Source organism: Terrapene carolina, unplaced genomic scaffold (genome assembly GCF_002925995.2).
Source record: "Terrapene carolina triunguis isolate 2854851 unplaced genomic scaffold, T_m_triunguis-2.0 Scaffold96, whole genome shotgun sequence".
Taxonomy (NCBI): Eukaryota; Metazoa; Chordata; order Testudines; family Emydidae; genus Terrapene; species Terrapene triunguis.
In genome coordinates this window covers 77891252-77907209 of record NW_020664447.1, presented here as the reverse complement: position 1 = coordinate 77907209, position 15958 = coordinate 77891252, and the positions used below count along the sequence as shown (strand labels likewise).

General features: G+C 36.8%; 1 protein-coding gene across 1 annotated transcript in view; it reads left to right on the top strand.

Moving 5' to 3' along the window:
• SETD3 (SET domain containing 3, actin histidine methyltransferase) overlaps positions 1 to 15958 on the top strand; it is a 68660-nt gene that overhangs the window by 23784 nt on the left and 28918 nt on the right. The window contains exons 4-6 of the mRNA XM_026651305.1: positions 2616 to 2764; positions 4070 to 4142; positions 4766 to 5022. Of these exons, the coding sequence (XP_026507090.1) occupies positions 2616 to 2764; positions 4070 to 4142; positions 4766 to 5022 (479 nt within the window). The remainder of the gene's footprint in view (positions 1 to 2615; positions 2765 to 4069; positions 4143 to 4765; positions 5023 to 15958) is intronic.

Genomic DNA, 15958 nt, shown 5'->3' with positions numbered 1-15958 from the left:
ATCAGAAGGTTGTGGTTTGCCTAATGTCTCAGGGCTTGGCTACACTTACGCGGTAGTTCGGCAGCTGGCAATCGAACTTCCGGGTTCGATTTATCGCGTCTTGTTTGGACGCGATAAATCGAACCCAGAAGTGCTCGCCGTCGACTCCGGTAATCCTGCTCGGCGAGAGCAGTACGCGGAGTCGACGGGGGAGCCTGCCTGCCGCGTCTGGACCGCGGTAAGTTCGAACTAAGGTACGTCGACTTCAGCTACGTTGTTCACGTAGCTGAAGTTGCGTACCTTAGTTCGAATTGGGGGGTTAGTGTAGACCAGGCCTCAGTAAGGCAGTGGTCAGTTTGGGAATAGAGCTCAACCAGAACTCATGATTCCCAACCCCATTGTCTGACAACTAGACCATGGTAGCTCTGCAAGAGTTAAAATTTTGAGTTGATCATACTGAATGTGTTATACCATATTCTAATTTGAAATGTGTTACCAGACATGACAGACTGCATTTAACAGTGATTTTTCATAAATTGAATTTTAACTTTATAAACAGCAATATTCACTTGATCATCAACCTATTTTCTGTTGTGTGTTTATAATAAAAAAAATCAAATGAAAAAAAGTCCTTAAAAATCTGTTTTAATTTAATTTGGGACTACAAACCATATTATGCACTAATCATAACTGTAAGGATATTTCATGACATTACTACTGGGTAGAGTTTAAATTGCTTGAGTGCATTAACTGTGCATTTCCATACCTTAACAAGTTTGGATGTGTTTGAAGGTTAAACTTTACTCTGAATTTCCTGGTGATTGTTTTCAGATAATTGAAACATTCTTCTTATATGTTTTACCCTAAATCACTGATCTGTACTCAACTTTAATTCTATATTAATTTAGTTTTTATCTGGGAATATACTATTAAAATGTTTTATTCAAGTTTAGTATAAATAATCCGTTCTTTTTATGGTGGTCATCGCTGTACCTCTTAGCATTCAGTAGGTATTTTACTTGTCATTCATTTTACAAGAACTACAAGAATAGATACTGACTAATGCATAAAAACCTCACATTGTTAAAAGTAGCTTAGGCTTTTAAACATCACCTCCTGACAACAGGCATATCAAAGATTAAACTGATACTGTTTGAGTGACTTCATCATGTATTTGGATCGGGATGAACTTGAATTATATTTCTTCCCTCTCTGACTGCTGTTGTTTTCTGGTGTTAGGTCCCATTGTCTAGTATTATGTAATAGATACCCTGCCTTATATCTTACCACAATGTATATATACAATAGCAGAGTTAAAGCTATTCACTGAGTTTCTTGACTTCTGCTCATTTAAACTTGTGTGGTCTAGTAGCGAAACGGATGCTTGGGTGGGTTGAGAATGGGTTGAGAATGGGGGAATCAGAGTTTGAATATTTTACATTGTGTACTTTTTCATTGAAAAATACAGAACCTTTTAACCATAATACTATTGCACAAATTTATTATGTGCATGTAATATTATGGATAAATAAGTATTATGTGCATCCAAAATATTGTTTGTTTGAAGGCGCTTCATAGTTATTTTACAGAGGATTTTCTGTCTCTGTAAAAAGTACAGAAAAATAGCAAAAAAAGGCTGGAAATTGTTTACGTGAGCATTTTGAACTTGTTTTCAAGAGTAAATGATCATAAGAATAAATGTGCAAGTTAGCACATATCTGAAATGTATACATTCTACACTAGTGTTATGTAGATCAGTTGATCAGAGATATTGAACTAAAATAACCCTGTTTTTTAGAACATTTTCATTGTGATCATCTTGGGATTGGATTAGGCAGGAAATAGATACCAGGTGGAGGCAAGAGGTGTGACCAAGCTAATTGCTGGCTCCCCAATAGCCAATGTCTAGTGCCTATGAAGGCTAAAATGGCCAGTTCCCAGAGGTAAATGAGACCTAGGGTTTTGCTGGTGTACCCTGTAGCAGAAGGTGAGACCTGAAGTCTTCACAAACCGAGGATCCCCTTTGGTACCCTCTTACCCACCCGGGGGAGGGTGAGAGGATTCAGAAGAGAGCTGAATCCTAAGGCTAGCCTGAGGAGGATCTAGCCCAAGTTGCTGGTTATATGTTGCGGAGCCCTGTAACTCTGCACTGGACCCAATTAAATGCCTGGTATTAAGAAATGACGGGGAGGTGACTGAGCAGACATACTGCATCCCTACCCACTGTAAAGTTGGAACCTTCCACTTAAATCCATCCCTTGGTCTGTCCGCATTCACTTGTGTGTCCTGATCAATGCAGTTATCATCAACACTTAGCATTGGAATGACTTTACTCTCAGCTCATTTAAATGAAAAAAGGAAAAGAGAATTTTCATACATATTCTTTCACAGACTAGTTTGATTTGCCATTTCGAAGGTGCCTGGTAAGCAAATGTGGCAATGTTTAGGTTGACTAAAATTGGATATGACTGTAGAACATTACTGAGTTACTTTTAACAAAGACCAGTTCTGATCCAACCTCTTCAAAGGATAGCTGTGGGATAGTTAGGAGTTTTTCATTTACATGTGGTTTATATTGACCCTCTGTGGCCTGTTAGATCCTCTCATTTCTGTGTTTTTATAAATTGTGCATATAGGTTTGTCTGTTATCTTTGATGGAAAAAGAGAAGACTATTTTCCTGAACTAATGAAATGGGCCACTGAAAATGGAGCATCCACAGAGGGTTTTGAATTAGCAAATTTTGAAGAAGAGGGCTTTGGTTTGAAAGCAACAAGAGAGATAAAGGTGAACGTATGAACATTTGATCGTATTAGAAAATCATGTCTGTAAATGTATTGAAAATGTGACAGCAGGACATTGAAACCATTCTTTTCTCTCTCTCCAATGTAGAGTTCACTTTACTGGAACTACTGTTATAAATATATTGTAAACTATATATATAAGAGAAAATTTACAATAGACATTTAGTATTGTTCTTTAATATTGGGCAGTTGTTTGATGGGTTGTGTAAAAGCGTTAATTATGAATCCTTAGTTGGGTTATTTATTCTGCCCAAACCATTTAGCTAACCATTCCTTGTGTCTTTATGCCTCATTCTACATACTCCCTTCTGCTACTCCCTGCCTACCCCCAGGGTACCAGGTTTTCACTTATTTTTTCAAATTCCTTCCTAAAATACACATTTTTAATTGCATCAGTTTGCCAAACCAAATATTAATATTTATTTGAAGGTGAATTTAAATAAACACTGATTTGTTTTAAATCCATCTTTTGGTCACCTTGTACAGTATATATCAAAATTGTATTTTTCTCATTCTTAGTTTGCAAGCCCATTGGGGTAAAGGGTATCTCTCCTGTATGTTTCCCAACTGTAAAATTCAGATAATAATGCTCTATTATCTTGCAGTGGAGACCATTGTTAATGTGCGTGAGACACTCAGATACTATGCTGAAAAATGCCATAGCAAGGACACCAAGGAAATGAATATTTCCATATTCATTACCGGATTTAGATGGTGTGTAGTTAATAAAGCAAGGGTAACTAATTGAATGATGAGGATAAAATATTGAACAGCTTCCTCCATCCCATGCACTAAAAGAGTCAAGGGTCCTGTGATCACATACTATGTAATTAGAGATGGCATCATAACACATACACATGAGGGGGAAGAATTAAGGTGGTGCAGTCATCTTAATTTTGGGTACTTCCTAAGTATTGAGTGCTTGACTTTGTAACCTAGATAAATTCATTTTAACATTATATTGTTAAGGTAATATTTATACATGATGTTTTAAATCAAGTAGTGGCTCGACCTATGTGCTTTAAGTCACAATGTAATGTAATATCATAATGTAAGAAGTTCTCATAGCATTTAAGTTTACTTGGTAGTGGATGGGTGAGGAGTCTTGGTGCAAAATAACTTTAGGATTTAAAAAAGACAGGAAAACCTTTAAGTTTCTTAATTTTCTTACATGTATATTTGAGATATTTTAGAGTAACAGGCCTTTTGTTATATTTCATGTGAAACAGTAACTACATTTCTGAACTTTCTTGGGTTTTTTGTTTTGTTTTTGTTTCCCCCCCTCTAGGCAGAAGAGTTGTTTCTTTGGGTTCCTAGAAAGTTGCTGATGACAGTTGAATCAGCTAAAAATTCAGTGTTAGGTAAGAGCAATTTTTGAGGTTCCTTATAAATATGTGCAATGGGAAGAGTTTCTTTGATACAGCATTACAAATTGACTTGGGAATGGAATAGCGGTCTAAACATCAGGTTTTCAGTATCTAGAATCTTGAAGTATCAATGACCAGAATTTAATTTCCCTCTTCCATTCCTCCCTCTGCCGCCTTCTCCTCTTTTCCCATCTCCCTCCCTGCCCCATGCACCAGGTATCTGCCTGGCTGCCATTCTCACCTCAGAGGGTGGATGCATTTCAGTGGTGATGGAATTCCTGATGTGTTTCGGTAGTTTCTAATGCGTGTGGAGATGAAATGTGCTATAAATGTAGATAGTCAGCTGCTTATGTTTTGATATCTTAATTTGGATTAATCTTTTTTTAACCATACAAAAATGTATCCTAATGTCATAAAGATACCACATAGCTGTATGACAGGCACTCAAGATAACCATCTCCTATCTCAGGCACTTCTGTACACTGGTGACCCCAGACACTTCTATTTGGTACAATACGCATGCGCAGTTTTTAATTATATTAATTTAAAATAAATTTAGTATAACTATTTTCAAGGCAATTCGTTCAGCCATTTACTAATCTTCATGGTTAATTCAGGGTCCTTGTATTCTCAAGACCGAATTCTCCAGGCAATGGGCAATATCACATTGGCATTCCATCTTCTTTGTGAACGAGCCAATCCTAACTCTTTCTGGCTGCCATACATCCAAACTCTCCCCAGTGAATATGATACCCCTCTATATTTTGAAGAAGATGAAGTGCAGTATCTTCAGTCAACTCAGGCCATACATGATGTCTTCAGCCAATATAAAAATACAGCTAGACAGTATGCCTATTTCTACAAAGTCATTCAGGTAAGCAGCTTAAATTTAATGTATGGAATATATTGCACTTATGGGCTTTTGAGAGAAAAGGGGTAAAACAATGACATTAAATGATTAAAAAAAATTATTGCTGTTAGAAAAACTGAAAATATGAGTCATTACATATAACTTCTCACTTATGTTTGTCTATTGCTGAGATGTCATATTTTAATAGGTTTGTTAAAATGTAACAGAATTTACAGGAAACAAAGTGAAACAATCATTTTAATTAAAGTAGGAGAAACTTAATTCTATAAGTGTCTTTCATTTATGTCATATATGCACTGCTCTGTAATAGGTTTTCTTTAGTGTAATATAGTTTTTTGATTTTTTTTTTAAATACAACTGTGTCCATCCAGTAGCAAAATGGAAATGTGGAGATATGATACAAAAGTTTTTGTATACATTTCTCATCAAATTTTTGATGTAATCCTTTAAATGACTTTGTCACAAAGTAGCGAAATATTACTTTGGCATATAGGCATAATCAATATTGGGAGTGTCATTGCCAAGGAAGCACTTGATATCCAGTCATCAAAGCTGCTTATGGCATTATTCGCATATAAGGAGCACGTGACACTCCTGGGTTTCCAACAGGAGATTGTAGACAAAGAGCATCTGTTTGGAAGTAGGAGAGGTTGAAAGACATTGATAAAACTAAGGAATAGTCTGGTCTTTCAAACAGTTTCTATTAACTACTTTCTTTCAGTTAACAAAAGTTAAAAAATTCTGCTCATGGTTTTCTTGTTCAAAGAGGTTAGATAGGTTTACTCCCATCAGAATGTCAACTTGCCAACTGCTGTTAGTGCTTAATGCACTTAGAGATAATTTTTGAAAATGCAGTTCTTTGACAGATAATGGATGGTCATCAAAGGAAACGATACTCCTTTGGAGCTGAGTAGCATCATGGGAGCAGTGTTCTAGCGGAGAATGGTGGGCTCTTTCCTCCTTCCTTGTTTTGGGACAAAATTCATAGAAGGGTAGTGAAGTCAACTCTGTGCACTGCCAAACCTCCCCCTGCGCTACTCATAGCTGGCAATCCACAGCTGCACTGCCAGCTATACACTTCTGTCTGGGGAGGTGTTATGGAAGGGAGCATATAATGCCACTTTAGTCATGCTAAGTAGTATCTTATCTTGCTCAAGTAGTTCTAATGATTTTAAAATGAATTACTAGCACAGTATGAATATGATTAGTGCTTGGTGGCATGTAGAGTACAGGCACTATGCATGTATCTATACACTGCAGTGAAAGGCTCTGGCAGTGGAGAGGCAGGGAGGAAAAGCTCATGTCAGGGAGTTGCCAAAGCCTTTCCCTGCTGCCTTCCCCTCTGCTGGAGCCTTTACTGTGGTGGAGAAAGCAGGACACTACACTCCTAAAAATAGCAGTGTAGACATGGGAGGCACTGTTTGGGCATATAGAGAGCTGTGTAGGGTGCATACTCTGGGGGTTCAGGCATGTAGGGCACTCTACTCGCCTAAGCCACATCTCATGGTCTACACTGCTATTTTACGTGTGATAGCTGGCATGTGCTGTCTGTACTGTACATGCCGCATTAAGTGCAAGCCTAGCCTAATTCCCTGATCCTGCAAATACCTGTGTGTGCTTAATTTTACTACCATTACTTAGTCACGTTGATTTAATTGGATTTACTTTTGGGTTTACTCATAGTAGTAAAGCTAGGCATGTGCATAAGTGTTTGCCATGATCAGGGCCTTAGTTATTAAAATAAACCTAAGGCCAGAGCTAAAGCATGGTTTGCTGAGAAAAGGGACTAAACATAATGGACTTGTCTGCACATAATATGTTGCAGAATTTCTTTGCAGTGACTGGCCAATATGCATAAACTGATACTACTGTGATAAGTATGATGTTGTATAAGATTCTATGTAGAATACAATGTTATAATGTAAAGTATAAATAGAACAGTGGGGAGTGTGTGTCTAAGTTGCAAGTGATTGCTTAAATGTTTTGGCAAGGAAAAGAACATCTGAATTTTTTAATAATATTTCAGGGAGTTATCTCTTTGGTAGCTGTTTGATAAACGTTAACTGATTGATATGATTAGCTTTGTTTCTTGTGATCTAAGTCAACTTGTGTAAAGGGGAGAGGATGTGGAAACTAGTTCAAGTCATTTGAACTTTAGATTAATGTGAATGTCCAGAATTGGCTCTCTAGTTCTGGTAGTCCTTGCTGTACCACATTATGTTCCCAGGTACCTGGAACCTTGCTTCTCATTGATGATCATTATGATTGCATGGCACCCAAACTGGAATATTAAATCTGTTCAAGTGTGACCATTACAGAATGTCTAACTCAGTTCACTTTTTATCTCTTCCTCTCTCTTCTCCCCCCCCCCCCCCCAAGGAAATCTAGCTGAGATCTTTTATGTGGAACTTCATCTTGCAACAAGCTTGTGTTGCTAAAAATAAAAATCCCTGACTTCTAACTTAGTGATGTGTGCGCACAGCAGCCATGTGTCTGATCAAAAACCAGACAAGCAGCAAACAATCTCAGTTTAGACTTGGCTGTTGTTTTGATTCAGTATGTATTGAATTTTAAGATCTTTTATATTTCTTCAGTATTTAAAAATTGCCCTGAAAATAGTTTTGTAATTAATAAACTGGTTTGTGTTATGCATTTGCAAACCATGTTGTAAATTGTGCTAGGATAGAAAAATGCCAGAAAAATTCTTCTTTGGGAGAAGAAACTGGTGTGGCTTTCCAGGCAGATTATCTACACTAAATCAATAACTGGTTTTAGAACAGCATTAATCGGGGAATCGCCTGTGCATGATCACACAGACTTCACTATTCTGCTTAGTAATATATTTGTATTTGTATAAAGATTGACGCGGTACTACTTTGATTCAGAAGTGTGAATTTACCTAATAATTCCAACTGTAATACCTTGTGGTAGTGATCAGCCGATCAGCCGGTTTCTGATTGGTTTGGGATATGTTAATATTTTAGATGGAAGGACTCCGTGGAAGTTGTTTAGATGATTCAGTAGATGGCACCCTTCCCTCTGAGTTAACATTAATTCAATACTCCTCCAACAGGGTGTTTACTAATGGGAGTGGTGGTTTTTTGTTTTTTGTTTTGTTTTTTTTATTTAGTTGTTAAAACTAAGGTCCTGGGCACTTGTGATCATCAAAGATCCCCATGGCCCTTTTTGCAAATACACAAATGTCCTGGCTAGATTCCCTTCACCTGAAACTCCTCAGTGGCATGCTTTTCTTCCTGCTTTAAACTTTTGTATAATGCAGCTGAATCATTAAACAGCTGCCATTTCACCATAAGGTAGACTGCATTTCAGTGGTAGGTGAAGTGATCCCTTTATGCATATATAATTTATATATTAGTTTGTAGCACTTTGGTTTCCTTTGGAAAGAAAAGTGATATATAAATATATGGGGCCAGATTAACTGGTATGTTCCAGTTGCTTTGTGCCACTCCAACAACACCCAGGCAGCCATAAACCCATTGTAACTGACAAGTTAAGCTGGATTTACAGCCGTTTTGCATCACTGGGGTAATACATGGCAGCCATATCGCAATAGTGGATCTGGCCCAGTGTATTTATTAACTGGCATTCAGCAATAATGCACTAGTGAGATTTTCAACTTGTTTGGCACCTAGGGTTCCAAGAGAATATACTAGTATCAGAGGGGTAGCCGTGTTAGTCTGGATCAGTAAAAAGCAACAGAGAGTCCTGTGGCACCTTTAAGACTAACAGATGTACTGGAGCATAAGCTTTCGTGGGTGAATACACATTTCGTCAGACGCATATTATGGATTTTGTTCTTTGAAAAGAGCTCTAGGTTAATTTTAGTCTTTAGTATATGTTAGGACTGTCAAGTGATTAAAAAAATTAATCGCGATTAATCATGTGATTAATCGCGATTAATAATAGAATACCATTTATTTAAATATTTTGGATGTTTTCTAAATTTTCAAATATATTGATTTCAATTACGACAAAAAAAAAAATAAAAAAATTAAAATATTTTTTAATAAAAAAAATTACAAAAAAAAAAAAAAAAAAAAGAAAGCGTATTTTTCAGTTCACTTAATACAAGTACTGTAGTGCAATCTCTTTATCATGAAAGTTGAACTTACAAATGTAGAATTATGTACAAAAAAACTGCATTCAAAAATAAAACAATGTAAAGCTTTAGAGCCTGCAAGTCCACTCAGTCCTACTTCTTGTTCAGCCAATTGCTCAGACAAACTAGTTTGTTTACATTTGCAGGAGATACTGCTGTCCACTTCTTGTTTACAATGTCACCTGAAAATGAGAACAGGCGTTCTCATGGCACTGTTGTAGCTGGCATCGCAAGATATTTACGTGCCAGATACAGTAAAGATTCATATGTCCCTTCATGCTTCAACTACCATTCCAGGGGACATGGGTTCATGCTGATGATGGGTTCTGCTCTATAACAATCCAAAGCAGTGCGGACCGATGGATGTTCATTTTCATTATGTGAGTCACTTGCCACCAGCTGAAGGTTGATTTTCTGTGTTGGTGGTTTGGGTTCTGTAGTTTCCTCATCGGAGTGTTGCTCTTTTAAGACTTTTGAAAGCATGCTCCACACCTCGTCCCTCTCAGATTTTTGAAGGCACTTCAGATTCTTAAACCGTGGGTCAAGTGCTGTAGCTATCTTTAGAAATCTCACATTGGTCCCTTCTTTGTATTTTGTCAAATCTGCAGTGAAAGTGTTCTTAAAATGAACAAAGTGCTGGGCCATCATCCGAGACTGCTATAACATGAAATATATGCAAGAATGCGGGTAAAACAGGGTAGGGGACATACAATTCTCCCCCAAGGAGTTCAGTCACAAATTTATTTAACGCATTATTTTTTTTAAATGAGTGTCCTCAGCATGGAAGCATCTCCTCTGGAATAGTGGCAGAAGCATGAAGGGGCATGTGAATGTTTAGCATATCTGGCACCAAAATACTTTTCAATGCCAGCTACAAAAGTGACACACAAATGCCTGTTCTCACTTTCTGGTGACATTGTAAATAAGAAGAGGGCAGCAGTATCTCCTGTAAATGTAAACAAACTTGTTTGTCTTAGCAATTGGTTGAACAAGAAGTAGAACTGAGTGGACTTGTAGGCTCTGAAGTTTTACATTGTTTTGTTTTTGAGTGCAGTTATGTAACACAAATGTAGATTTTTTTTTTAAGTTGCACTTTCACAACACAGAGATTGCACTACAGTACTTGTATGAGGTGAACTGAAAAATACTATTTCTTTTTTGTTTATCTTTTACAGTGCAAATATTTGTAATCAAGAGTAATATACACTCTGATTTCAATTACAACACAGAATACAATATATATGAAAATGTAGAAATCATCCAAAATATTTAATAAATTTCAATTGGTATTCTATTGTTTAATAGTGCGATTAAAACTGGAATTAATCACTATTAATTTTTTTAATCATGATTAATTTTTTTAAGTTAATCGCATGAGTTAACTGTGATTAATCGATAGCCCTAGTATATGTAATAGCAAAAATATTCAAATAAACTTTATCTACTGATTCTAGAAAAGAAACACGTACTTGGGCATCAAAGTTGTTTCCAAAGCACAGAACAAGCATGATTTGATGTTCAGTTTTACAAAGGAAGAAAATGAGACCTAGGCCAGATCTACACTAGAAGCTTTTATATAGTAATGTATAGTAAAATTTGCTTTTGCTGGTATAACTTTTTTCACTTGGGGTAATGGTATAAGCTATACTAACAAAAGCACATCTTTGTTTGTATAAGCTGCATCTACACTAAGAGGGGTTTTGTTTTGTTTTTTGCTGCTATAGCTGTATCAGCAAATCCTTTCTAGCAGAGACTCGGCCTAAGTGACTCACCTAAGATCACACAGTGAATCATTGCCAGATCTGGGTTTGGAATTTAGGAATTTTTGATTCCCAGGTTTTACTCATTCCATTTGCCATTGATGCATTGGGCTACAATGGCTGTACGCTATCAAATATTAATAGTCATTTTCGTTTGCATTGGGGTTTGTGCTAGTTCCCATTATGCAATGGTTTTGATTGGAGATAGACCAGCTCTAAAAAAAAGAAGTAAGGGAATGCAGGGTGGTGGGAAACCCTAAGAGGAAGCAATGGGACCTTGGGGGTAGTGAGTAGAGCTGGGATGAAGATGGGGTCGTGGAAAACTCGGGCTTTCCAGGGGAGCAGGGGTTGCACCCCACAAAGTCCATCCTATCCTGGCCTTACCCCTACCTGTGCTGGGCTCTGTTGTCCAAGCAGTCCTGCAACCTGACTCCTGACACTGCCATCTCTGTCCACAACCAAAACAAAAAATCCTTTTTCATAAATCAGAAAAACCAATAGCAATGTTGGTATAATTTTACACACGCACAAAAATCACTTTTTGGGAAGAAGTCTAGCATTGAAAGTATTGATCCAAATGGTGAATGATTTTGGAAGTTATAAGCCTGTGGAAATGGAACTGGGAGTAGGGCCAGAAATGAATTAATAATAAAAGTGTTCTTGCTTCCTAACCATAAAGGGTGCTACTCTATGTTGAGTGTAAGTTGCATGCTTTTCAAAGGGGAATACAATATTTGATTTCATGCACCACTTATTTCCTTTAGTACTTCCCATGTTTTTAGTGTAGAAATTTGTATTAAAGCTGGCCAGTGTGACCAGGATTTAGACATTCAGGCTAATCTTTTTGAATTTGATACTTGCCCCTAACAATACAAACCAGTCTTCCAACTTCTTCCACATTCTTGATAACTACACCACCACAGAAGGCAGAACTTGTGGCATCTTAAAATAGAAGGTGTTTTGATGATGACTGCAAACATTAGAAGGAAGGATGAGACTATTGAGTGAAGTAAAAAGATTTTAACCCCTTCATTCTGGATTGGTTTTAGCTTGCACAATGTGCCTCTTTAGTGACTCTTAGGAATTTAGTGGGTTAATGGAGCAGTCACTTAGATACTTGGTTTACTTCACAAATAAGGTTGGTAGTCATTAAAACAGATTTGCTTTTCATGTGCATGCAGATTTAAATGTTTGACTGGTGGTTGTCTGCTTTGTTTCACTAGCTTCTCCATAAATGGGGTATTCTCATAAGAGCATATTTCTAAACCCTTCCCAAAGTGATTAGTCTTGGATACACATGAAGAACAGGCAGACTTCTGCATTTAACAGCTGTTACAAGCTAAACTGTAGTCTGGTTTGATAAGCAAAAACAGGTGTGAGGCTGAGCAGACAAAAATAAACCCTTGAGCATGTTAGCCAGGACCTATAAACCAAACTGACACCTTTTTAAATGTGTGTAATTTGATAACTAAAAAATAGTTAAGGGGGAAAAATTCTTGCAGATGGACTTGAAAGGTATATTTAGGCCCTGGAATGCTACTTATAAAGAGCAGGAAATTTTGAAATCAGTAGCCTAATATCTAAGTAGCTTTTCTTTTAAGAGGTAGTTTGTTCCAAAGAGAACTTTTGTACATAGAGTTTTCTTCTTTCCTGGATATGTGTGCGTGTAACTTCTGTTAACATTTATGGGCATTGTATGTGCACTGAAGGGTGAACAGAGTCCAAATGTTCGTGGTTTAATGTTGGGTTTGGTTTTTTTCTGCACTGAAATGTTGTATAATAAGCACAAGAGGGAGTCATATAGTTTAGTCATTCACTATGAGATTCTTTGTTATATTTTCTTTATAAATATACTTTGTGGCTTTTTGAAGGAATATTCATTGGATTTCCTGTTTGATTTTTTTCTTCCCAGCTGCATCTGGCTGCATGTTTGTAGTTCACTACAGAGCAGTTTCTGCATAGATCAGTGCAAGGCCTCAAGAGTGCTCTATGGCAGGTGGAAATGCTGGAACGCTACTTTAATTCTTCCTCACACCAAAGGGCCAGTGGCTGTAGATTACAGCATTTTCTCCCCAAGAATGATGGAGGCTATTGTTCTTCTATTGGCTGCCCCATTATAAGACAACTATTTAATTTGTAGTTGTAATTAATTTTTAAAATCATGTTAAATTTAAAATAGAAAATTAATATGGTTGTCAAACGATTAAAAAAATTAATCATGATTAATTGTACTGTTAATAATAGAATACCAATTGAAATTTATTATAAATATTTGTGGATGTTTTTCTACATTTTCAAATATATTGATTTCAGTTACAACACAGAATACAAAGTGTACAGTGCTCACTTTATATAATTTTTTATTACAAATATTTGCACTGTATAAAAGATAAACAAAATAAATAGTATTTTTCAATTCGCCTCATAAAAGTACTGTAGTGCGATCTTTGTCGTGAAAGTGCAACTTACAAATGTAGATTTTTTTTTTTGCTACATAACTGTACTCAAAAACAAAACAACGTAAAACTTTAGAGTCTACAAGTTCATTCAGTCCTACTTCTTGTTCAACCACTTGCTAAGACAAACAAGTTTGTTTACATTTACGGAAGATAATGCTGCCTGCTTCTTATTTACAATGTCACCTGAAAGTGAGAACTGGTGTTCATGTGGCACTTTTGTAGCCAGTTTTGGAAGGTATTTAGTGCCAGATATGCTAAACATTCGTATGCCCCTTCATGCTTTGGCCACCATTCCAGAGGACATGTTTCCATGCTAATGACTTTCTTTAAAAAAATGTGCTGTGTTTTACCAGCATTCTGCCATATATTTCATGTTATAGCAGTCTCAGATGATGGCCCAGCACATTTTGTTGTATTTAAGAACACTTTCACTGCAGATTTGACAAAATGCATAGAAGGTACCAATGTGAGCTTTCTAAAGATAGCTGCAGCACTCGACCCCAGGTTTAAGAATCTCAAGTGCCTTTCAAAATCTGAGAGGGACGAGATATGGAACATGCTGTCAGAAGTCTTGAAAGAGCAACAGTACGATGCAGAAACTACAGAAGCCAAACCACCAAAAAAGAGACTCAACCTTCGGCTGGTGGCATCTGACTCAGATGACGAAAATGAACGTGTGTCAGTCCGCACTGCTTTGGATTGTTATCGAGCAGAACCCGTCATCAGCATGGACGCATGTCCTCTGGAATGGTGGCCAAAGCATGAAGGGGCATACAAATGTTTAGCATATCTGGCACGTAAATACCTTCCAAAACTGGCTACAAAAGTGCCACATGAACACCAGTTCTCACTTTCAGGTGACATTGTAAATAAGAAGCAGGCAGCATTATCTTCCGTAAATATAAACAAACTTGTTTGCCTTAGCAAGAGGCTGAACAAGAAGTAGGACTGAGTGGACTTGTAGACTCTAAAGTTTTACATTGTTTTGTTTTTGAGTGCAGTTATGTAGCAAAAAAATCTACATTTGTAAGTTGCACTTTCACGATAAAGAGATTGCACTACAGTACTTTTATGAGGCGAATTGAAAAATACTATTTATTTTCTTTTTTACAGTGCAAATATTTGTAATAAAAAATAATATAAAGTGAGCACTGTACACTTTGTATTCTGTGTTGTAACTGAAATCCATATATTTGAAATGTAGAAAAATATCCACAAATATTTTATAATAAATTTCAGTTGGTATTCTATTATTGTTTTACAGTGCGATTAAAACTGATTAATCATGATTAATTTTTTGGAGTTAATCACATGAGTTAATTGCGATTGACAGCCCTAAAAATTAACATTTGTTAAATTATAGAAACTGCAGTGCAATAAAAGATTCTAGTTGCTGCATCTGAATAAAGAGAGAATCTGTACAATTTTTTGTACTTCAAGAAACAATGAAAGGGAGCTGCCTTCACTAGAAAATATTAATGTCCTTTGAAACCTTCTCTTCGGAAGGTGAGGTTCCCAACCCCTTTTCTGGCTGAGAATGCAGATGAACATCTTATTTCTACAGCCAGCAGATATTGTTGCTTTTTTTTGGTCACTGTGTTGCACTTAGTAGGAGCAGCTGGCTCTATCCCTAGATGTTGCCTCTGCCTGATGTGGGACTGAGAGCCTCACTGGAGATTGGGAGATCATTGTGTACTTAAGTGTACATTTCCACATAAACCTTTTGACTTCATTGTGCAGATTTAATATTTTTCTTGATGGAATGCTCAAAGGATGTATTTTTCAAGCACTGCAAAATTGTTCAGGGGACTTATCTTTGTTAAAATTAATTTAACTAAATTACAAAATGGATTATCTTCTGCGTTCAGACTTGGTGATATTCAGAGGCTGGTATGTGTTGCAAAGGAAAGCAAAGTTTAATTCCTTGTACAGACATTTGGATGGGAGTTGGAGAGGAAAGAAAGGCGAGTTCTTAGTTTAAAAAAGAAAAAGAAAATTAATATTTAATCTGTAGCACAAGGTAGAAACCAGGGATATCTTAAAATAAGTGTAACACATGTAGAACATAATGCTGTCAGAAATTTTTTCTATTGGTGAAAAATAGGAAAAGTTCCCTTTTGGCTTTCCACTATAGCATTTTGGTTGTGGTTGTGATCCATTGAATTAACAGTGGACCCTCATGACATACCTGCTACATGGGGCTTCAGTGAGGCACTCTATTGAACAAGAGTGAAGTTAAACCAGACCATCTTAGAGGAACTTAAAAGTAAAAATGAAGATCACTTTGTGAGGAAATTTTCACTACAGTTGCCTTTGCTGTACCTGTTATGTGGATATAGACCACTTTAAACTCCAGTGTGGGGAGCAGATAAAGCACACGACCAATGTGGTTGCAAGCTGAACTCAAACTCTGTTTATTACAAGCTTTCTTTTATAGTCTTTCTTAACATTACATAACATAATTAGGCTATAATCACACATCTACCGATTGGACAAGAAGGAGAATCATGTGTTTATCACATGTACAGCCCCACACCGATTGGTTCAGATGTTCCTTACATAAGGCCTCATCTTATATAACCACCAGGGGGCCTTACATA